Source organism: Trachurus japonicus, chromosome 17 (genome assembly GCF_045865225.1).
Source record: "Trachurus japonicus isolate A0001 chromosome 17, Traja_1.0".
In the NCBI taxonomy this organism is placed as follows: domain Eukaryota; kingdom Metazoa; phylum Chordata; class Actinopteri; order Carangiformes; family Carangidae; genus Trachurus; species Trachurus japonicus.
In genome coordinates this window covers 38,192,951-38,217,763 of record NC_140923.1, presented here as the reverse complement: position 1 = coordinate 38,217,763, position 24,813 = coordinate 38,192,951, and the positions used below count along the sequence as shown (strand labels likewise).

Below are 24,813 nucleotides of genomic sequence, written 5' to 3'. Positions count from 1 at the left end.
ACACAGCCAGACGTGTGGTCAAGGTGAAATATGGATCCTAATGGTTGTGTCCCATCGTTAAAAGGGCTTGGAGTTGATTTATCCACCGTAAAACAGCTCGTGCAACTGCCACCAGGAGAAGAAGGGGGGGCAGGCAGTGAACTCGGGTCACAGGTTTGAATCCGAATCCCTGTAGGAAACACTTAGCGCTGCATTCATGGCATGCCTCTGCCTTTTATGCAGATTTATGGCACAAAAATCTCTCCTTAGAAAGAATACGGGTCAGTGAGCCCGACATAAAAAAGCCAAGTTAAAGCTCAGCCTTCACGGTTCAGCTGAAAAATATGAACCTTTATGAAAGTCCTGTTTACCTTTCCTGATAATGTCACTTGAGTCAAACAAATTAAAGATGATATATGTTGAAATAACCTGACATGGGATTAATATTAATGATTGACTTTCAGAAAATAGGATGGAACTGATATTCATTTGTTTTCTCTGTGCAAAAGGATGCAAGGTTGTGTTTATCTTAGTGTGAAAAACAAGCTAGATGTCATCTAACCACCTTAGGACTACTTGCATGTTTTATCAGGTTAGCTTGTTGCTTGTTGTGACTATATATCGTTTTTGAGCGTGAATGCAAAAGCAGGAGATGTGTTCAAGGCCTACCTGAAGCATATGCTAGCTAGCCTCTCTATCTCTGTCTCCATGTGTTCCTGCAGCTCTCCGGGCCTGAGCAGCACCTGGCAGATGGGACAGACTGGAGCCTGGCTGTCATACAGGGACATCTTCTTTTTACCTGGAGACGAGACAAAGAAGGAGACATCAGGACAAACAAGAAGCAGACACACTAAAAGCTTTTCTTATTTTATTTTTTTTGAGCCTCAGATTGATATCTCCCACACAGAGGCTTCAACATACTTATAACAAAATAACAAAACAAATGTGTTTGTGCTTTTTATTTCCATGCTTCACACAGCTTTTTGGTAGAGGAACATTTATTTTTAGTTTAAAATAAAAAAAGAAATATGAGGTCAAAGGTTCAGCATTAAGGAGACTCACTTTAATTTCACTTTGTAATCTTGCAAGCACGAAGGCTTGAAATGTGACACACATTAAGTGCTTCTGCAGTACAATTCTGTACACACACACACACACACACACACACACACACACACACAAAGGGGAATAGAGTGGTGTACAGTCTCCATTGTGTAATGTTTGTCCCAGGTCAAAGCAGATTTAAAGAATCGTCAGCCAGATGAGATAATGCTGTATAGAGTCTGCCAACACTACCTCACTTCATTGTCCTTGATCAGCAGGGCACAGGGTGGGGCCCACCTGTACGTGTGTGTCTGTGTGTCATTGTGTTTCTCCAAGTGTATGTGCGGGACAGTGTGCACATTGTTAAGTGTTGCATTTAGGAAAAACAGCCCCTTGGTGTGTGTGTGTCTGTGTGAGAGTGTGTGTGTAAGCGTGTGTATAGTACTGTATGTCTTACTGCTTTATCTTTGAGTGTGTGTTGGCTAAAAATAAAATCCATTGAAAGTGTCTCAAAGCTTAATGTTGGAGGACACTTCCTGAATTTCCTGTATTTAGCCAATCAAATGGGCTTTTTTAGGTCCAGGACAATAGGCTCCACCTCAGCCAGGATATCCTGTTTAGACTGCTTGTCACCACGGCAACAGGAGGACCAGGTAGGGGGGGACTCCCTATTTGTCTTGTCTTTGGTGTTTCTCTATTTTATACGCACACACATATACATACACATGCACACACACACACAGCCCTCTGGGGACATGTATCCTTGCTCACATATTGGTCTGTCAGAACAGTTTCCTGCAAAAGGACTCATCAAGAGACAACTAGTGGGGACACACACACACCTACAAACACACAAAATGCCACACACGTCACCCATCTCCCTCCCTCTCTTTCTCCGAGCGTGTGTGCGCATACCAGCCTCCCATTTCTCCTGCACCGCTACTTAACACAGCCCACAGCACTGGACACGTTAAGTGACTTTGAAAAATAGGTAATCGATTACTCTCTCTCTCTCTCTCTCTCTCTCTCTCTCACTGCCTCTCTTTCTCTACCTCCTCTTTTTTGTCTTCCACACCTATCCCTCTCACACTCGCTTTCTCTCCAGCCTCATCCAATTCTAATTTTCTGCACCCTACCACCAATTTATTTGTTTCATTTCTTTCTCCTCCTCTTTCATCTACCTCCCATCTCTTCTTTCTTTCTTTCTTTCTTTCTTTCTTTCTTTCTTTCTTTCTTTCTTTCTTTCTTTCTTTCTTTCTTTCTTTCTTTCTTTCTTTCTTTCTTTCTTTCTTTCTTTCTTATCCCCTTATGCTCCACATCTCCTCTCTCTCCCTCTCTTCTTCTTCTGCCTTATTGTCTCCTCCACTGCTCCCCCGTTTGGTAAATTTCTCCTTCTCTCCTTGTTTCTCCATCTCTTTTTCTCTGCCCCCCCACCCCCCACCCCTCTCTCACCTCCCTCTCCCCTTTATTGCTTTGACAAGATAATTTGAGTCATGCTGAAGCTGTCACCATCCGCCACAGCAAACAAAGAGAGATCCAATCCCTGTCTGCAGCTGATGGGGCTCTTTCTATTCCGCAGGCAAACACACACCTGGAGGACGTGGAAGCACACACACACACACACACACACACACACACACACACACACACACACACACACACACACAAACACACAGGCATGTATACAAACATGTCTATGCTTGATTATTTTTAGGGTTTTGTAATATCACATTTTTTAAGTAAATGCACACTTACTTTTTTTGCTCTTAGATGTGCAGAGATTTTCTTTTGAATTGTAAGATGTTCTGTATGAATGTGTGACTTTTATTTGTACTGGCTACAGATTGATGACAGCGAAATGTAAATGCATGGGTGTGACAAAAGAATGGCAACAATCAACAACAGCAGAGACGTGTATAAGGACGGTGTATTCAGTAAAATGCTTTAAATTCAGCTATTTGACAAAAGGACCACAAACAAGCTGCCCATACTGTCCATATACACATTATACTGACTTGTGCAAAAAACAAAATAGAATATTATACATATTCTTGATTTGATTATTAATTAAAAACATGTATCTGTATTTATAGATGATAGCTGCTGCACATGAAAACCAGTCAACCAGTTATTAGTAGCCTATGTATTTGTGTATTTAGCTGGGTAGCTTCTCCAAATCAAGTCCTTCAGAATTTGAATATTGAAATGCTCTTTATTCAAAAGTCATCTAAATTAAGTCTTGTGTCAAAACTTTTACTTTTCATCTTTGCTTTAAATTTGTTTTTGTTTTTTTCTCTCATCCCATTTATTTCATATCCTTTCTTCCTCTCTCATCTCTCCATGTTCCTGCTCACCTTTTTGCTGTCACTCTTTCTCATCCTTCTTTCCTTCCCTCTGTCCCTCTATATTTCCCTCTCATTGTCAAATGCTCCCTGAGGGAAGTGAGTGATGGGGAGAGGTGGTCCAACAGATAAATTCAGAAAAGGAGGAGAGAGGAGAGGAGGAAGAGGAGGAGAGGGGGAGAAGGGTGTGTGCATGTGTGTACGGAGGGGGTGTTGATGTGATGTCGCACACTGGGCTTGTCAGCGCCTTAAAGATGATTAATGTTGGGGCACCACACACACACACACACACACACACACCCAACATGTCCTGCTCTGGACCTCACAGCTCACACACACAAACACACACACACACACACACCCTGCGGCACAACAAGGGTGCGTTTAATCTCGGGGAGCAGAGGGAAGGCACCGGAGTCAGGGAAGGTGGGGGGAGGAGGGTGGAGGTGAGGAGGGGGCTGGACAATAACAAGGAAATAGGTCTGACAGGACTTTTTAGTGCTGAGATCCCTCAGTGAATGCCAGCTGGCGGAGCGAACGAGGGATGGATGGATGCACGTGTGGAGGAGAGGACAGAGGAGGTGTGCATCTCTCTGACAGCCATGATGGAGTGTCGGCCTGATCCCCCCCTAATGTGCCAAGATGGATTGTCTCATCTCTCTTTCTCTGACTTTCTTTTGCTTCTCTCTCCCTCCATCTGTCTTTCTACCTCAGTCTCTCTCTCTGTCTCACTTCCTCCACTTCTCCTCCTCCAACTCCACTTCTCCTGATTTCACCCATTTGCTTCTCTCTGCAGACCCTCACTCTCTCTTTATTTAACCCACCCTTCTCTCTCTTCGTCGCCACCAACTTCCCTCCCTTTCATCCATGTCACTTGATCCAGTTAATGGTGCTCACTGGTTTTTGTTCATGTCACAGAACAATATGTCACCCAGCTGGCAGGAAGCATATCCTCTGACTTTTTTTGCATCTTCAGTTTTGATTTATTTAGAGCTTCTGGAGCGCTGACACGTACTGTACAGCTCTGCTGGTCTAACTCCATCCCATCAACGCTCATCTCTGATGTACAGTGGCTGTGTGGATTTGTCGAGGGAATTTATAAGAGAATCGCAAATTGTTCAGCAACAAGTCCCTTGTACATTGTTTATTTGAAAAGCTGCAGAAAACCTAGAATAAACTAAAAAAAAGACAAGCTGAGTAAGTGCCACAAAAAGAAGCAGGCAAATGGAAAATTATTTTAATATTAGGCGTCATTTTGATATGAGTGTGTGATTCAGACTGAATGATTTATGATGATGGTGTTGCACTAAAGAGCCACAGAAAATGATTTTTTTTCTCTTGATATCTTTGTAACATCTTCACACATCTTCTATTTTCTAAATCTGCACAATTATTATTATGACTATTGCCTTATATCATGTCTCTGAACTTACTCATCTATGTGCTTACAGTAACTTGCATTTTAGCTAAACATATATTTAATTGTAATGTAAACAACATTTCATTTTTTTTTAATAATCATAATTTTGATCTAACCTTGTTTACTGTAATAATCCTTGTATTTAATTATTTTAGTGCACATTTGGAAATGACCATGGGAATTATTATACACAAAATGGGAATAGACAGTAAAATGTAGAGTGTTATTATCCTGAATGTTTGGGGTCACTTATCTCTAACAAATACCTATAACAGATTTTGTTCTTTGGATAAGAAAGCACTATTATAAACACCATCACTGATATGAAAAGATGAAAACCCATCATTGTCATGAGTCATCTTCTGACATGGACCTGAACATCAGCCTGTAAATAGAAAATTGGGTTGAATGTGTTCTATAAATAAAGCTTGACTTGATATAAACTAAACCAAAACCAGCCCATAATTAACTATCCTACCATTTCTATTAAAAGTTAAAAAACGAAACCACATATGAGCTATATTTAACATCAAGTAAGTTCTTGATGAGGCTTTTATAGGCCAATGCATTTTAAATAAAGGCAGAAACACACACACACACACACTTAGGAAATTATAGACACCAGATGGTGAGGAGGATAGAGCTAGATCATACGGAAGAGTGGAGAGGAAAGAGGAGGAATCTTTCTTCCTTTAGGAATGTTTTCACTTTCACCCTTACTCTCATCATTACATTCATCTTTCCTTCTTTCTTCCCTTCCTTTACAACCCAGGATAACTTTCTCTTTCCTTTCCTGACTTCCTCTGCTTTGGCCTTTCGTCGTTCACACTTCTTATTTTTCTTCCTTCCTTCTTTGTGCAGCATCGACTGAATTATTATCATAGCTGGAGCTGATGAAAATTCACCAGATTATGTCCATCCTCAGAAAGTTTAATCTGTTTTAACACTTGAAGCTTCCTTCATCTTCCTCTCTCTCTCTCTCTGCCTCTCAGTCTCTCTTCCCCTCTCCCTGTGTTGCTTTGGTCCAGATGAAGTGGGAATCAATAGATGCTAGATAGCGCAGGCTCCCAGTCACAGACTACAATGAGCTGAGGTAAAAGGCCACCTCCAGAGAGGACAGGGATTGTCAGCTCAATACTCACTCTCAATGGGGACAGAGATAAAAAACCATTTGGGGTGTCCTCATGGCTCAATGGGCTAAGAGGCAAACCTTGTACTCACAACACTGTGGGTCCAAATCCCATTTAATGACCTGTATTGCGTGTCATCCCTTTGCTTTTATCTTGCCTATCATCCTGCCGTTCAGGAAGCAGGAGGCTGCTGTCTGCTGGACTGGTCCAAAAGCCACAAAAAAAAACAAACAAACAAAAAAAAACTGTCACGTGCAGGTTGTAAAGTGAACAATTGTTGTGTTTTTGCTTTATGTTTGCTCTCTTTTTAAGGACGCAAGAAATGTTTGACTTGCCATGAGCTGGAGAATTTCCTGTCTTTAAAAATCCGCTGCAGAGGGATTGAATGAGACTTGTAAAGTATACACACAATCAGCTAATGAGCACTGAGCATGTAAACTGCATTTAAACACAACAATAAGAGTTGGAAAAGAGCAGGCACGGATTTATGAGCTGGCACATATACAGTATGTTTGTGGGCGACACATGTGCACACACACACATACACGGCAACATGCACAACTTGCGAAAACACACAAACACATTTCCCAAATGGAATTACAAAGTGTCTACATGTGGAGGCTGTTTTTCTGTCCTTGAACAACTGTCTTCTCCTTGTGCGTGTTTGTGTGTATACAAACACACTTCCATTCCCCCTCCTTGTTGTTCCCCTAAATGAGTTTTCTGACTTGCATCAAGTGTTTATGCTCGCTACCCCTCTTTTCCTCATCTTCCCCTCCTCCTCCTCCTCCGTCGTCCTCCCCCTCCCCCTTCCCTCGCAGCTTGCCCGGCTGGTTAGCTATAACACCCGCCAACATCGGTAAACAAGGAAATCTCTCAGCCGCGGCCCGGCGTGTAACCGCATTACCGCGCCCGATAACCTCTTCAAATAATGTGCGATAAGGGGAATTTGATTTGATTCACGGGAGGAGAAGGAGGGCCACTTCTGCTCCCTCCACCCCCCCAATCTCTTCTTTTTTTATTCCCTTTCTCTCTCTCTCTTTCTTTCCCTTTCCTTTCTTCCCTTCACCACGCCATCTTCTCCTCTTCTTCTTTTTACTTATAGCCCAAGGGTCTGGGCCTGCTCCTCCTCCTCCTCCTGCCTCTAACATCTCATCGCTCCTCTTATTCTCCCCTACTCCAGAATGACACCGCCTCGCATCCACAATCAAATAAATCCCGTATAGGTGTCAGCCTTCATTTCGACTCTCCCCTCTCTTCCTCACCGACTAACGGAAGGTGAGGTGAGAGGGCCTCCGTAAAGCCATCATCTCCATAATGGCAAATATGAGCCCTAGAGCCCAAAACCAGGGGCCGCATTAACACAAATGGGACTAGCAAAGGTGTGTGTGTGTGCCTCCCACTGGGGTGATGTGGTTTTTTTCTTAAGTGAGCTGTGATTTAAGCAGGCCAGACACTAGGCTGATCACTAGCTGTGTGTGTGTGTAAAATAGATGAAGCTGTGTGGCTCATTCAGAGGACATTTGATGAAATGGAACGGGGGTCAACTTCAGTTTGCCACCCAGGCTGCGTTGCTCTACTGGTGCATGTGTGTGTTTCCTGTGTCTGTCTGACCGGGCATGTGTGTGTGTGCGTGTGTGTGTTTGCGTGATCTCACTCCCTGACAGTGATGCATGGCACTTTTAAATAGCACTCCTCCACGCCCTGCTCAAAACTCATCACCAGGCTCTTTCACTATCCCTCCCTCCCTCCCTCCCTCCCTCCCTCCCTCCCTCCCCTTGCTCCCTGGGGTTGTCACTTTTAGAAAAGCAAATGAAATGTCGGCACGGTAGAGAGCAGGGATGAAGAGATAGCCGGATCCAGGGATAGAGAGGGGAAGTGTGTGTGTGTGTAGAAGTGTGGTTGTGTTTGCTGTCTGTTTCAGGCATATGAGAAGCAGAGAGAAATGTAAATATTTCACATGCACGGGACATTTTGGCAACATGGGAAAAGTGTGGCCGTTACTAAATGCAAAAAAATATTCTTTCATTCTGTCACTGGGAAAAGTGCAGAGACCATTCAAGCTGCTTGGCTTTTAAAGGGATACTTCAACATTTTGGCAAATTGGCCCATTGCCATAATCGCTATAGTCATAGCAGTAGGTTAGTTACCTTTAATTGTTGGTGCAAGCTATTTTTAGAACGGCGGAGCAGAGCCGCGAGCTGCTCAGAGCTACGCTACGGAGGCTCATGGGATTTCTTGGTTTCCCTCATCAAACTCATCAAATACACAATCCAACAACTCCAAAACGCTCTGGTGGACAAGTTGTGACCTGCACATTCACCACGCTATGAGATAATAACGGAACGTTACGAGACAGAGTTGTTTTAGAGGGAAATTCATGCAAAACCGCTGATGCACGTTCCCGTCAGGGACAGTTTTTCAGCAAGCAGTCTCTGCATTTGCCTTTAATTTAACTCGAAAACAACTCTGTCTCGTAACGTTCCGTTATTATCTCATGGTGAATGTGCAGGTCACAACTTGTCCACGAGAGCGTTTTGGAGTTGTTGGATCGCTAATTTGATGAGTTTGATTAGGGAAACCAAAAAATCCCATTAGCCTCTGTAGCGTAGCTCTGAGCAGCTCAAGGCTCTGCTCCGCCGTTCTAAAAATAGCTTGCACCGACAAATAAAGGTAACGAACCTACTGCTATGACTATGGCGATTATGGCAATGGGCCAATTTGCCAAAATGTTTAACTATCCCTTTAAAAAGGAACTCAAATTGGAGGAAATGTGGATTAAACCAGGAGGACTGTGGAAAAGTGAAAGGGAAAGAACAAGAAATTAACACATCATAAATCACCAGCTGCCTGGTTTTGATCATGTGCTGATAAATGGTCATATGATGATCCCTGTGTGTGTGTGTGTAAGTGTGTGTCAGCATGTGTAATGCTGGTCTTTTACTCCTGGGACCTGCTGCGCGTGTGTGTGTCTGTCTGTCTGAAAGACAGCGGTGTGATGCTGAGAGGTTATCTCCCACTACTGACAGCTGTTTATTCAATCAATCACCTTGTCAGTGTGTGTGTGTGTGTGTATGTGCGTGTGTGTGTGTGTGAGAGAGAGAGAGAAAGAGAAAGAGAAAGAGAGAGAGAAAAGAGATAGAAGTAAATTAATGGAGCATTAACCAAGCACTGACCCACAGAGGTACCCACAGCTGCTACAGGCCAGATCTCAAGAACCCCCCCCCAACAAACATCTGTCAATAATAAACATAATTTCCTTGTGCCAAGTTCTTCCTATTTTTATCCAAAACTGACTTTTCCTGCTGTAATCCCCACGTTAAAATGTGCCATTATTAAAACTGAATAATTAATTGCTATAATTAGCAATTAATATTTAATGATCTTGGAGATCTGTCCATTTGTGTGTCTTGGATATTAAATATTCATTACTTCTGTATAATTCCTGGAGCTCTAAAGTGCTCCTCTTGTATATTTCATACTTTAGTAAAAATCTCCTCTATCTTAGTCTGTGTGCAGAAAAATGACACTCATAATTAGGACTATTAAAAGAAGTACACACTGAAACACTGAGATGTCTTCACTTTGTCTTTTTTTTTGATTCCTTTTTTTTGACTGACTCTGCTCCATTTCTCCTTCCTCAGCTGTGAAGAGGAGGAGGAGGAGGAGGAGGAGGAGGAAGGATACCTAGCAGCGAGGTGTGGGCGTGAGGCCTGTCGGCACTCATTTCCATCCCAAAGGGCCTCATCACGACAGGAACATGCCATGTCAGTGGGCAAAGAAGGACATCAGCAAGTCTGAAATAGACGGCCTGAGTCAGCCCTAATCACCACACACACACACACAAACAAGCGATGTGTGTGTGCCTGTAACAATGATCAGAATATTATCATTGTCTGTCAGTTAATGTAACCTTGTGCAGTAGTTATGTGCAACTGACACATATCATGAGTGTACATCAGTTCTATAGTAAACACCTTATTCACACACTCCATATTATTTCTCTATCAATTATTTCTCTTTATCTCGCTCATTTAATTCTCTCTGTTCTTTCATTCTGCTCGTTTTTATCTCTTCTTCCCCTCTTCCCCTCTCTCCCTCCCTGCCTTTCTCTCATTATCTCTCTCCCCACTGCTTTCATATGGTCTAGCGGCTGAATTAATTACCAAAGCCAATTAACGCTAGATTGGCTGATGTTTTAACTAATTAGCTTTAATGAGGGTGCCGTGGCTGCCTGCACTGTGTTAATTGAATCCTAACAGCGGAGGAGGAGGCCTGTGGAGGCAGAGCGAGAGGGATGGACGGATGGATGGATAGATAGATGGATGGATGGATGGATGGAGGCATGTGCACACTGACATACACACACATGACTTGTTATTGATAATATTTAGAGCGCATCGCAGCAACACCCACCCTGTTGTTGCTGCTGGTTTATCATTAACATCCTTGGCCTTTCTTACAAGGCATCGTCTCTCTCTCTCTCTCTCTCTCTCTCTCCCTCTCATACACAGAGGAAATGAAAAAAGAAAACAGTGATATGATTATGTTATGTCACCGTGTGCTTTGCCTTCATTTGCTTGGTAAAAGTTTGTCTTAGCTAACTGGGTTTTCTTAACAGAACTCATATCCTGGCCATGTATCTCCCGTGTTTGTTATTGCAGAGCGTGCCTGGCAAAGAGGAGCAGGAGATTAAAATCTTAGATCAATGTCGCGCTGTCCTCTCAGTGCCGGATTACCTGCTGCGCACCTGAACTTCATTTTCACCTGCTCTGTGATCGCAGCGTCATGAGGACGAGATGTGAAATCTGAAAGCTCCTATATGGGTAAACCTCAATGCCATATTATGTCATTTAAACTGTTGGAATACTGTTGGTCACTGCAAAGATTTTAGTGTTTTTTTTTTTCATACATTTGTTTGAACTGAATATTTGCTTGTTCTTCGAGTTTCTGGACACCAAACCACACGGAATCCTTTGGATCGTTTAAAGAATTTATGTCAACAAAGGAAACATGAAACATGAATTAATTCAACAAAACTTCCTGAGAACAGTTCCACACTGAACTACAAAGACAAAATGCAATAACTAGATTTTTGGTTAAAATTGAGTTAAGGGCAGAATGCGACATTGTGACATTTATTTAAACATAAAAAGCTACAAACTACAAAACAGAAGAACAAATTGTAAAGACATCTTCTGGCTCTGTCGTTCCCGTGTTTCATCTTCATACTGCAGTTATTTAAAATAGCACACATCTGGCAACATTAAGCAATGTGAGAGAATAAAAATGAAAGCTTTACTAACTTCATATTTCTTGCACACTGTATTTTCATCTTTTTACAGACAGAACTTTTCATTCTAACTGAAGGCAACTGACTGATTACCAAGGCATTTATCAATAATATATCAATCGTGTTAGATGAAGTTATGATGATCACATCCTGCCTCCTCCCACCCTGCAGATCTATAGGCATCAACGGCAGCAGATTATCTGAGGTGGCTATAAAAATCTGCATGGCAGTGTAAAAGGCTTAATGATTTTAAAGTTACAAGAGAAAAGAGCCTGCAGTTTGTCTCATCCATCAAGTCAAGCACCGGCACCTTCGCCAAATGGCCCTGCCACCTTAACCTGGCGCTTAGCAATGCGGGGCCAAATACACCCTCCCCTCCCCGTCCGAGCTCACACATTTTGTCTTTGTCGGACTCAGACTAAATGATTTCTTTCTTACTCTTTGGATCTCTCTCACCCTCTCTCTGTCACCCTCTATTTTTCATCCAGGAAGTGGTGAAGCAGGAGCTGTCAGGTTGACTTTGACTGTTTCCTGAATAGTCTGCTGGTTATTCAATAAAACAATAGAGTGATTATGTGACGACTACTATTAAAGTCTCAGTATGTAACTTATTTGGCTTTTCATTAGCAAAAATCAAATATTGCTTCATAAATACATATTTCACTGAAGTCTAATCACACCTGAATACAAATGAAAGCTTTCTCGTACCTTAGAATGAGTTGTTACAAGTTGTTACAAATACATAAGTGGACGATGCACCGAACCGAGGCGGCCATGTTGCATCGCCATTTTTTACGTTCAGTGGCAGCGTGACCGTAGGTAACCATAGAAACTCACCGGAGCTGTCGGCTCGGGGAGAAAGTTTTCCAGGTAGCGCCTGTTAAAACTGTCACCACTGTGTAGTGTGAGGAAGGACGGAGGCACTGATGTTGCATTCAGGTGCAGTCAGGCAGACGGCGAGAGACGGTAAAACGTGGGTCAGGTAAACAATACGACATCACCATGACAACATATTGTCACGCCTGTATTGTTTTGCCTCGTGCTGGCGGACCACTTGTTTACCCTGTCACATGCAGCGTCTGTTGTCTGTCTGACTTCTGCCCGATTTCACGTGAATGCAACATCAAGAATACGTCCCGATATGCAACCGCATCGCTAGATAGGGGTAATTCCTACATATTATACCTTTAAGATTCAACCTTTATTCATGTTTTAATGGAGTGTGGTTTAAAATACCCATGATCCTCAGTGGATTTTGATACCAGAGACAAAACAATGAAACAATCCAGATCTGCTGGGCTGATCGAAGCCCACTCCTCCTCCTCCCCTCCAAAGCATGTGTTTTTATTTCAGGACACTGTGCTCGATATTTTTCAGGAAACCAAGCTGGGCTCTTTACCACGGTTGTGTGAGTGAGTATTATATCATCTTTAAGCCCCCTGTAGACCCTGAGGCACCTCCTTAACCACTTTCCCCCTCCCCTACACCTTGCAATAAGGTTCCTCTTACACATGTTAACCCTTTGACCTGTTGTTGCAAACTGTAATCAATAGCAGCACTCACAACTCTCTGTGTTTCTCTCACACATTTAGAAATCAGGTTATAGTGAGACACACAGAGCAACTCAAGGACAAAGAGACAAAAAGGCAGCAGGTGTAAACGAAGACTAGATATGATTTTACTGTCTCTCCGCACACGCACACACTCTGGCACACAGATCATGTCCCTCAAGAGATGTGGTCATGTCAAGGAGACAAGTGGGAGATTTTCATGTTCCTATTGTCTGCTCATCTGTCAAATGTTGCCACACTCGGCTCCATTAACACACACACACACACACACACAGACTTTTTACTATTGTTTCTCACTTTTTCTTTTCATTTTCTAACTGTAGTGTTTCTCTCCTACAACGGGATGGCTGGACATTAGGATTCTGATGATGATCTCTCACTATTTTTATTTTTTCTCTGCAGTGAGATTCGTCTGCTTCAATATTGCAAAAATTAAATTTCATCCTAAAAAATATCCTAATAGAGTCACAATGAAGTGAGAATTTCCAGAGGAAAGGCGATGATTGTTATTTCACGTTTTATCATAAATGACATAAATTAAATTGAACATTTTGTGCTGCATGGATCCATGAATCCTGGTTCCTTCTGATTTTTTTCATTTTGGTGTTGAATAGGGGGAGGAAAAAAAACATGGATTTATAGCTTGTGATAACAAACTGTGGAACATTTAGATTTATGGTTTCTATTAGTGACAGTGATGTCACACAGACATAAGAAGGGCTATAAACACACAGAAATACATCCGTGGTGACAACAATAGCCAAATGTAAATCAGATAAATAGATGAAATTGAACAGTCATTCAAACAGACCCATTCAGCTCTGTAAACCTCATGAGCCTTTTGTACAGCAGACACTATTGTAGGTGTGTGCAATGTGTGTGTGTGTTGGCTTGTCAGCAATTGAGAAGAACCTATTTCCTCTTGCTGAATCCCTGGCTCTAAATGATGGATTGATATCTTTCTCACTGTGGATTATATGTGCATATGTGTGTGTGTGTCTCAGTGTCAGTGTGTGTGTGTGTCAGTGGCCCTCTCAGCCTCTCGCTGCCTCCCCTCTCAGGCCCTTATCAGCTCTTGTCACAAACAGAGGATAGGGGATAATCCTTCATACAAGGGGAGCAGTCTGGCCTTCCATCTATCTCCGCTGTCTGTGGAGCTGTCTGCTGTATTACCCCCTCTCGCCTGAGTGTCACCGGAATAGAAATCAAACAGACACAAAGCAAACTTCCTGCATCTCGGTCATATCTGCTGTGCACAACTTATAGATGAGTTTGATGAGAACAAAACTCCTGCTATCTATTTTTTTATATATATCTTTGCGCAGACTTTACTACAAAGTTTGCTGTAAATACTGAGGACAAACTTATAAGTTAAAAGTTTACTGATGGGAATTTTGTGTTTTCCTTGGGTGTCAGTTGTCCTGGTTGGAATGAAGACAGACCACAGGCCATTTTGGAAAAATGACTGCAACCCAGATAATGAAAACTTTCCGAGGTTCCTGGTCAGGCCTACGCCTTGAGGCGCTGTGTTGTGGTTTGGGCGCTCGCCATGTCCTCATGACAGTGGGTGCTGCGGGTCACCCTGAGTTCCAAGAATCAGACTGCTCCCTGACTCTAAACCGGACCAGACCAGAGCTCTGACTTTCACCACGTTTCATAATGTCATAGAGAATCATTTATACATCACTCTCATAAAATAATTTACATGAGCACTTTTGTTCTAAAAGGAGATTTTTAGAGAGCAATAAAAATAAAAATAAAATAACATGAAAACATTAGAACAAAAATTGTTGCCCACAGTGACTTGGATCACTTGAGAGAAGATCCATTCCAGATGGAAAAATCCTGTTGTCTTATGACTGTGGCTCAGCTAAGACACATGAATACTCAGTGTCCTTCCTTCTTCCTGTCACTCATCCTCTAGAGATGTAAAGGAAAATATATATCTGTCCAGTTCCAGAGCAGAGATGTCTATCTGCTGGAGTGGAGTATAGCACAGGTCACACCTGAGGTTATTCTGTCCGCGTGTGTGAGTGTGTGAGCAATCAGACAATGTGATTGCATCACACAGCAGCAATTGGACATCATTGTGATCTTTATCAATGAGCTATCTCTGCGCTCTACACAACCCTGCCAATCTCCTCCTCCTTCTGCTCCTTTTTCATTTCTCCTCTCCTCTGTTGCCCTCTCCCTCTGCCTGGTAATATCACAGCGCCCAATAGAGGGTGATGTTTCACTACACTTTGCTTCTGTGATGCCTTTAGCATTTTCCTCTAAGGACGTATCATTTCATAAACTGCCTATCAATAAATCCATCTTTTGTTACTATTTACAATTCACTGCATCTTCAAAATTTGTTTAAACCAAATAGATGTGATCCATTTTTTTTTTATTTTTTATATGAGATAAAACACATCCTGTTACTCCACTAATGAGAAATGATAACAGAGGACTCAATAAAAAGTGTCAAACTTATTTTTACAAAAAGTAAAGGGATTTTTTCATTGATAACTTTTGGAAATTCGATCTTTATCCGAGTATATGACATCAACATATATTTTTAATGTCTGTTCTTGCACTTCAATTTTTTTCAGTCCTATAAAAACATGCATCTTCATTAACTTTCCATGAGCTGAAAAAAGTGGCTTTGTTTTCAGCAGTCGAACAAAACATTTTCCGTATGAAAATGAAAAGTGTTGTTTTACATTTTTTTGTTTAATACAGGATCATTTCTTCAGCGCGCACAGTTGAACTGGAGATACATGGTTTTCGCTGCACAAGATGATGCGGCCTCTACTTTTGTTTACTCTCTGGTACTCTCAGCTTCAGTATGGCGACAACTTGAGGGCTTTCAACTCCCTATACCGAACACACACACACACACGCGGTTTAGGGGACAGGTCTGCGGCTCAGATCAATAGAAAATTAAAGAGACTGAAATGGTTTCTGCTCACATATTAACCTTCCCTCTTTCTTCTCCTGTCTTTCCCATCTTCTCCATCATCCCTCCCTCTCTCTCTCCATCTCTCGGTGTCTCTCGCCCTCCCCTAATAGCCGGTGCCACTGACGACAACAGTGTTTCAAACAACTTGAGTATAGGTTTTAGTGACAGGGAGAGGAGAGACGTGTTTTTTTGAGTTTGAGTTGTAAAAAAAAAAAAAAAAAAAAAGGTGAAGAAAAAAGAGAGGAGAGAGATGGTTGGATGAAGGGAAGGGGCCAGTAATAGCACTGAGACGACAGGGGCTTTGGATACTCTCTGTCTCTCTGGACACACACACATACACACACACACACACACACACACACACACCGTCTGGGGACTCAAATCTCAGAGCAATTTTCAGGCCGGATGATTGGCAGCTTGATGCGTATTCTTCCCCTACAAGACCAGCTGATAACTCCAGCTATCCCATTCCACTCCACCATCTCTCCCTCTCTCTTCTCTCTTTCACTCACCATCTTTTTTTTTCTTTCTTTTTTTTTTTTTGTTGTCACCGTGACTCTCTCAACACCCCCATGACCCAATCCCCTCCTATTCTCGCTGCTCTCACCCCTCTTTCCATCCTTCTTTCCCCCTCTCTGCCTCCCTCTCTGGGCCTGTTGTGGGGCTATTACAATGACAGAGGCGATAAGACACATTTATCACATGTGCGGTGGGGTGAGCGAGAGAAAGCCCTCAACAGGTCTACAGGGAGGAACACACACACACACACGCACACGTGTCCAGACAGGATCAGCACTTGCACACACATCACATGTATGCAAATGCGTAAGTATCCATGCACATAAACACAGACAAATAAATAAACCGACAGGGGCTGCACTGCATAAACCCACATATCCGCACACACACACACACACACACACACACACACACACACACACACACACACACACACACACACACAGAGAATGTAACGGTGAATCATCCTCCTTTTCCCCATTTTGTATTTTGCAGTTGAATGAGGCCAATTCCCCATAATTCAATACAGTTGAAAAATGAAACCCTGGTAAATCGCTACAGCGATTTTACAGATCCCCGCTTATCCTCATAATTCATTATTTCCAAACTGTAACAACATTACATTTCATTTGTAATGCTCTGCCTGCCTCAGCCATTTGCCAATTGTTATATCTTATTGTTTTCCCTCTCCCCAGATTGAGAAAAGTGAGTTATTGTGGAGGGGAATGGCGGCTGGCTGGATGGCAGGGCTCGCTCCTTCTCTGCCTATATACCTGTCTGTCCCCCCGCATGGCAGTCTGTCCATCACCTCCAGATCTGTCCGGTCTCTGTCTCCATCTGTCTGTCTCGCTAACTAACTGAACTCAACGCAACAGTGCAACAGAGAAGTAGTGAACTAATGAGAAGGAGAGTTGTTGTCCTGGTTGTGGTTGAGTGATAATAAACCTATTGTTTGTGGCCTTATAGACAAACACACACACTTAACACAAGACTGAGAGGACTATTGTTTTTCAGCACCGTGGTACCGTCAGAGCCACAGCTGGACCGGTGCAGGGCAGAGCCTGGCACAGGGATGGGGTGAGGAAGAGGAGGAGGTACGGAGGTATAGGAGAGAGAGAGGGGGGATAGAAAAAAAGAAGAATGGAGGGAGGAGAAAGGGTTCACATTCACACCCAACCATGTGATCAAAATGCTATAAAGTGATTTTGTCATATGTGATTTTGTGATAACTCACTAAACCTTCACCGCAACCGTTTAACTCACAGCAATTCTGCCTGAAAAAACACGACTTAACACCTGAAGCAAAGGAGAAAATTCTGTAATTCAAACCATTGTACAGCCACACATTTGCTCTTGTCAATATCGCAGAGAAATATCATTTCACTACCAGGTGCTGTGAGATTGCTCAACAAGGCTGCTTGCAATATTTACCACTTCAAAAAGAGATTCTTCAAGTGGGAAAAAAAAAATCACTTAGCTCAAATAGTGGAATCGCCATTAATCTAAGAGCTAAAACACACTTTGATGTCCCTTTCCCTTTCACACAGAAAAAGAGAGAGAGAGATGCGGAGACACTACCCTTCCTGCAATCCCCCCCATTCATCACAGCTGTAGCCACTCTGCAGCCCTGCCCATGTTACTGTACCCTGTCACACTGCTGGCTAAACAAACTGCTGCTTGATGTATGAGGGCTAACACCGGCCATAAACTTATTCACTTTTAACTAGCATGCTACTGGCTTGGCACGGCCAGACATCACCTTTACTCTGTGTGTGTGTGTGTGTGTGTGTGTGTGTGTGTGGTGTATGAAAACTGCCTGTGAGAAATTAACCCCCTGGGTACTGCTTCATAACTCACTCCTTTCTTCCTTTCCTCTCTCCTTCCCCCCTCCCTCTACATCTATCTTTATTCCTTAGCCCAGGCATTAGTCCTGTATCTATTACCCATTAAAGAGTGTGTGTCTGTGTGTGTCTTTGACAACGGAGGAAATGGCTCAGTGCTGAAAGAAGGAGGAGGAGAAGAAGAAGAAGAAAAAGAAGAATCACGGGTCTTATATGTCTTGCTGGACGACAAGAGGCTTCCTGTTAGGGAATGAATGGACGTCAGTTCTAATGATGTCTCTCTCCTTCTGTCTTTTTCTCCTCTGTTTAATTGAGTTGACCCTGATAAGACCAGAGAGTATAAAGCCATATAACCAATCATAGATTTATTGTTAAACTTGTGATTGCACATGTGTCAACGCTCTCACACCCCCTCCAACCCATCTTCCTGTTCTCCCATGGTGCTTTGCTGTTTTTATTGACTATACATATTTATTGTCTCCAGTCAGTCTGGAGTCTATCAGATGACGCGCTAATCTGGCAGAATGTGATTAACGATTAATTGACAGTTGCAGTGTTATCAATAGCGTGGCCTCCATAAATGCACAACACATATGTGCTCGCACACACACACACACACACACACACACACACACACATACACACACAACACACGTAACACAGCAGGTATGAACACACGCAGGCACAAACATGCAAAGTAGCACAAATGAAAGCACACACATCACACATCTCCCACCGACACGTACGCACCGAATCAAGCTGCACCACCTATGCACACAGCTAGTAAAGGGTAATTACATAGTTTTTTTCCAGTGTTTTATGACTCCAGTAAGTTGTAGCTGCATGGGGCCTCCTTCTTATCAAGCAGTAAATTCATTAGTGGCTAACACACCTCGCTGGGGCAGCTCATTTAGTTCTGACAAACAAGATTAGAGGGCAAAGGGGGCAAAGAACTCTTAGATCATAGGACACTGATATGGACATTGGAGAAAACACTGTTCTTTATTACTATCAGAGAAGTTGTTTTTTTTTGATGAACTGGAATATGTGCGTATGTGTGGACTGGTTTGTTTAGCTACAAGGAAGGCGGGGATAGGTGAATATATTTATGGTGAGATGCTATCAGTTAGCAGTAGTGATTAGCACTCAGGGCAGCAGGGTGCATGTTTCCTTGTTGCCTCTATATGTCATCCCTGGGATAGACTGGCATTGTGGGTGCTGAATGAATGAGGATTAGCATTCACAGGCTAATTGAAGTGTTAAAAATGAGCATTAATGGTAATTTAGAGTCACTAAGTCAGTGGTTCCCAACCTTTATTGGCTCGTGACCTTGTTTTGACATCACAAATTTCGGGCAACCCCTCAATCAAGATGTGCCAGCTCAGATATATTTGTATGCTGCATTTTATTTGAACTCAATTTATAATCAATAAAGTGAAAGTATAGAATACTGTTGTTTAAAAATTGTGTGGTGTTTTTAATTAGTTAAAAAAATATATCAGTATTTTTTTTTTTATATCAATTACTGGACATTTCAGGCGACCCCATTTTAATTCCAGGAGACCTCACATGGGATCCCGACCCCAAGGTTGAAAAACACTGCACTAAGTCCTGGTGAAAGGTTTAGTTCAGTTTGTTCAGTGTGACTGATAAACAGTGTTTTGGGCCTGTCAACACAGGGAAGCTAGAAAATGATCAAAAGTTGTTGCACTGCAGTTTCCAACCTGTGAGAAACGCATTGGACTGCTGAGTTTCACATGCAGGTGTGAGAACATGTTGATTGTATATGATCACTGTGGGTAATGAAAACCTCATTGAATGTAGGTGAAGTGTCGGTGTTTGTGGTTACTGTGCATTCAGCTTTTGCAGTTTGGTCCGATGACAAGTTCAAAGCAGAAACAGGTTGTTCAATCATGACACTCCCTTCCACAATCAACTCTTAGGAGCTGTTGTCATAAACATGTTCTTCAGAAGTAACTGTGACTCAGATATTTGAAGAGGTAAAAAAAAAAAGTGTGGTGGATGTTCCTGATTCATTACCCCAATAACCCTTACACACACATATGATTTTCTCTAAACACACACCCATTACAGCTTCGCTCACCATGTCTTGTTGAGTTAAATTGGAAAATATCACCTGCAGTACAGACACACGCATATACACACACACACACTTGAGGCACAATTCTTTTTTTTCTTTTTTATCTCAGATAAAAGGATGCCAGCTCGAGAGACGTCAGTAGACAAATCAAAAATTCAATCAGTCACAAGGTGTCGTCATTAGGGCTTATCGCACACAGGATGTGACAGGTCTATGTCTCCGTAGGTAGGTGTGTGCATACACACACACACACACACACACACACACACACACACACACACACACACACATTCCACCAAAATAAACACAGACAAGTATATTGTCAGTTTAAACAGAAATATGCATCAGACAAGTCACACACAAAAAGAGATGCAAATATATGTGTGTGTGTGTGTGTGTGTGTGTGTGTGTGTGTGTGTGTGTGTGTGTGGGAGGGAGGGGGGGTTTACACACACACACACACACACACACACGCAATTGTGCACACAATTTGCACTCCTGAAGCACTGGGTGACAGAGAGGGTAACACGCTGTTTGGTTGTGTGTGCTTTCATCTGACAAGACACAAGTAAGAGCATATTGAAGAGATCACTAGATATGAAAATGTAGCCTGAAGCACTGGAAAGCCTCCTATTGAAAGAAAAAATCAGCAACAAGCCAAGCAGGGTCTGAATATTAACCCTGTGTTAATCCCACCAATGGTGACATGACACTGAGAATAAATTATAAAGGTTAAAAGTCAGAGTTATGCTATAATTAGCATGAATACAAACTCAAACATAAATGCTGTATTCTTGCAATCAGTTTTTAAATTACACAATTTAAAAACTTAAAAGAACAAAAGGCTGAATGTGTTTGGTGTTTGTTGTACAAAAAAATGTCTTAGGCTACTGTACTTAAGAAGTTTCATCATAAAAATGATTCTAAAAAATGACATCTCATAGTGATATATCACCCCATGTACAGAGTAACTACATAATGATAGTGAAATCCATGTTTTAATGTTTTAATAATAGCTGTCATGTGCATGTACTTACATAGTAATTTAAGTGGAGGTTATTATCCCCACTAATAGGGAAGTATGGGAGTCATATCGGAGCCTACATGGTGATCCAGAACAAACAAACAAAAACATGATTATAGGCTCATAAAAATAATTTAAGGTCATATTAAAGATGCTTGTTATCCACAGCTGAGAACCAATACAGTAAATATACCTGTTAAATCATACAAAATCATTTGGGAGAGTAATAACGGTGCTTGTTACTCGTAGATGCCTATTTAGAGGAACTATTAAAGGAACTTGTCCTGGATTTAAGGAGCAGAGGAGCAGTGTTTAGGCCTGGCGTAGTGATCCAGGATAAACACACAACAGCAGGCTTATTTACAGACTGAAATGAGAGCTGGATCCTTTAGGATCAAGTGCTCTCGTTGTTTGGAGGAGGAATGTACTTACATAAACTACCTTTAAGCTCTCAATCAGACGCACAAATACACACACAGACAGAAAATCCTCTATTCCCCCGTTGTTCGGTTGTTTTTAAAAATTCACTTAAATTAGTCCTGTGACCACCGCCTGTTAAGATACACTTCTCTATTGTCACAAGATTTAGAGCAATTCTGAAACGAATGTAGAGACTAAAGTGTATGGAGACACACCCTGAGTGATTGACTTTTGTGGAAGAACCAAATGAGGCTCGGTGCAGACTCAGTTTTGTGTAATACAAGGAAGAGGTTAACCTATGCCACCCGACAATGTGCTGTAGTGTCCGTTAGCTCTCCTGAAACCACACACACATACACACTTTTCCTCTATTGCAACGGCTGGGCAGGTGCTCGTCCTGTAACAGTGTGTAGTTACAGGAAGTGAGTCTTACTCTGAGCACCACAGAGAAACAGAGAAGGAGATTAGCTAACAGTGTGGTGGAGGGAGGGAGGGAGGGAGGGAAAAGGAGACTCAGTGACAGAAAAGAGAGAAAAGTGTTGGGAGGTGTGAAAGTGTGTGTGTGTGTGTGACTGTAAATCAAACCAACATAACATAAACCGCAGGCCCACAGAGTCGTGTTACCCTGTTCTTACTGGAAGTACACACACCACACACACACAAAATTCTATTCTATTGTATAGACCGAATCTCCCTGTTGTTTACAACTACTTCCAGGTAAAAAAACAGCACGTAATCTGAATGAGAACAGTAGCAACAAACAAGAGTTTAGCTATCATGTTTTTCACGCCCTATCACCATTTAGACAAATCTGAAATGATTGAAGAAACATAACTATTTCTGTGTGTGTGTGTTTTGTGTTGCTATGTGTGGTATTTATTCAGTTTGGGGGAATCACGGTGTCCAGAAAGCATCAATGGCTCAGCTGACAGGGACAGCTAACAGCGGTAGCTAAGGTAACGGTGGTAAGCTAACATCAGGACGTCAACTGTTAAAACCCTCCCGTTGTCGGACACGACATGAAACTACTCCAGTTAGCTCAGTCATGTTGTAGTCATTGAGTTAGGAAGTTAAACAGGTAACCGTTAGCACGGCTAATCTATGATAACCATGACTAATTACAAAAATGTGCACACATAAATAGTAGGCTAATGTTTGTCCAATCATTGGTTTTATAAACTTTACAAATATCAGATTAGTCTAAACGGCGATATAGTGACATGAAAAATGAGATATCTAATTTTTCATGTCACTATATCGCCGTATAGTGAAACTCTCGTACATCACTATTGTTCTCATGCTGGTTTTCTACCCGGAAGTAGTTGTAAACAACAAGGCGATTTGTTCTATAGAATAGATTCTATTCTATTCTAATGTACCAGATGTGTGTACTCTGTTCTCCTCATCAGCACATAACAGCTCTCATTACACTCAAACTACTTCAATAGTCACCAGATGGCATTCACCTCCAATACCCCCTCACCCCCCAACCCCTCCCCCCACCGCCTTCCTCTGCCCTATTATTCTTATGTCAGTAAATGTGGCCTGGTATAAATCCAAGCCTTTTAGCCGTCTTCCACTCACTATAATATGGCCATCACCATTAGAATGTACACACACACACACACATACATGCACACATGAGGCGTCTTCTCTATAATAAGGCCATCACCATTAAAGCTGTCAGGGCCGGAGTGTTGAGTATTACTGCAGAGAAATTACACCTCACTCACCCTCCATGACACCGTGTGACCCGCAAACACACACACACAAGCGCTCCATCTGTCCTCACACACCCGTGACTCCACGTGCATGTGATGTTGACTGTACATCTGTGTGTGTGTGTGTGTCTCTGTCCATGCCCAACCCTCACAATGTAGTGAATCTTCCGCGCCATGCGTCAGGGGACCGTATAATTTTCAACTAGGAGTTGACAGACCGACCCCCTGTTTGACACATGCACATTCTGGTGTTTGCTTGGGAGGTGAGGACGTGGTGGACTCAGACATATAGGAGAAAGGAATAACAATATATATATATATGGGCTGGAAGACTGAGGCGGGAGGTGGGCCCATTTGAAGACCCTAGGACACAGTTGTCAGAAAAAACGGTAATTTGAAGTGGAAAGGATGGAGGACGGCGGGGCTGCCACACCCACCACTGGCTGGAGGAATAAGAAGGAAGGACCTGATAAAGTCAGAGAGGACAACATGGGCGAGATGGGGGGTGGGGGATGGGGTATGATAAAACTGCAAAAAAAATAACTCAATTGGACAATGGTCAGGACGATTAATCGGCAGCCTCTATCCAATCTCAGTCGTATTAGTGTCGGTCAAGATAAAAATAATTTCCCATGAGCACATTCACTTCCTGTTTGGAACATGATTGCTGCTCTTGCCCTCAGGTGTTCCCTCAGTATCTTTAAACATCACTAAAATAGCACAATAACAGCTGTTGTTCAGTCAATATATTCCATTACAACAGCATACATTTACAAATTTGCTTTAGTCTAAAATGAAGTTGGTATTAGAGTATTTCTACAAGTATATTATACATTGAAGGCTGTGTATCTTAATGCAGGGCTGCCTCTGGTCTGAATACGGCTTTAGTGCTTTTTATCGTCCACAATCAAGACTATGCAGCTGAAATTTACTTTAACAAGCTAAAGTCTGCTTAATTTTTTGTTTTTGTTTATTTCTCATTTGGGCTGTGAGAGAATTGAGCTGATTTCCTATTATGCCATAACAAGTGTAATAACTTTGCACATCACACCTTAAACTGGGGAAGATTTATCAGTTTGGCTGGAGTGCATCTGGCTCTGAGCTGATTCCTGAAGCCACCAACAAGAACAGACACACACAATGTGCCTGGAATGAGTGCTGACACATTTATCACATTAGTATTAGCCCTTCTCTCTGTTAACACAATCCTCACAGCTGGTGTTGACATGCGGTCCCACGGACCCCCACAGCACCCCTGAGGCCTTGTGTATGCGTGTGTCTCTGTGTGTGTATGTGTGAAATATTGTTTCCTGATTCCGACAGCAACATTTTACTCTGTGGCTTCTTGTCTTCTCAACAAAACACGAGGTATGACATGACAGGAAAAACCGACCACCAAAAAATTAAAGGATGGGGTTGCGGAGAGTGGAAAAACAGAGAGAGAAAAAAGAGGTGAATTAGGAT

At 42.3% G+C, this 24,813-nt stretch overlaps 1 protein-coding gene across 4 annotated transcripts in view; it reads right to left on the bottom strand.

The window, feature by feature from the left end:
* rnf220a (ring finger protein 220a) overlaps window positions 1-24,813 on the bottom strand; it is a 177,174-nt gene that overhangs the window by 47,637 nt on the left and 104,724 nt on the right. For all 4 annotated transcript variants that reach the window (XM_085806026.1, XM_085806024.1, XM_085806025.1 and 1 more), the window contains exon 3: window positions 649-778. In XM_085806026.1, the coding sequence (XP_085662152.1) occupies window positions 649-778 (130 nt within the window). The remainder of the gene's footprint in view (window positions 1-648; window positions 779-24,813) is intronic.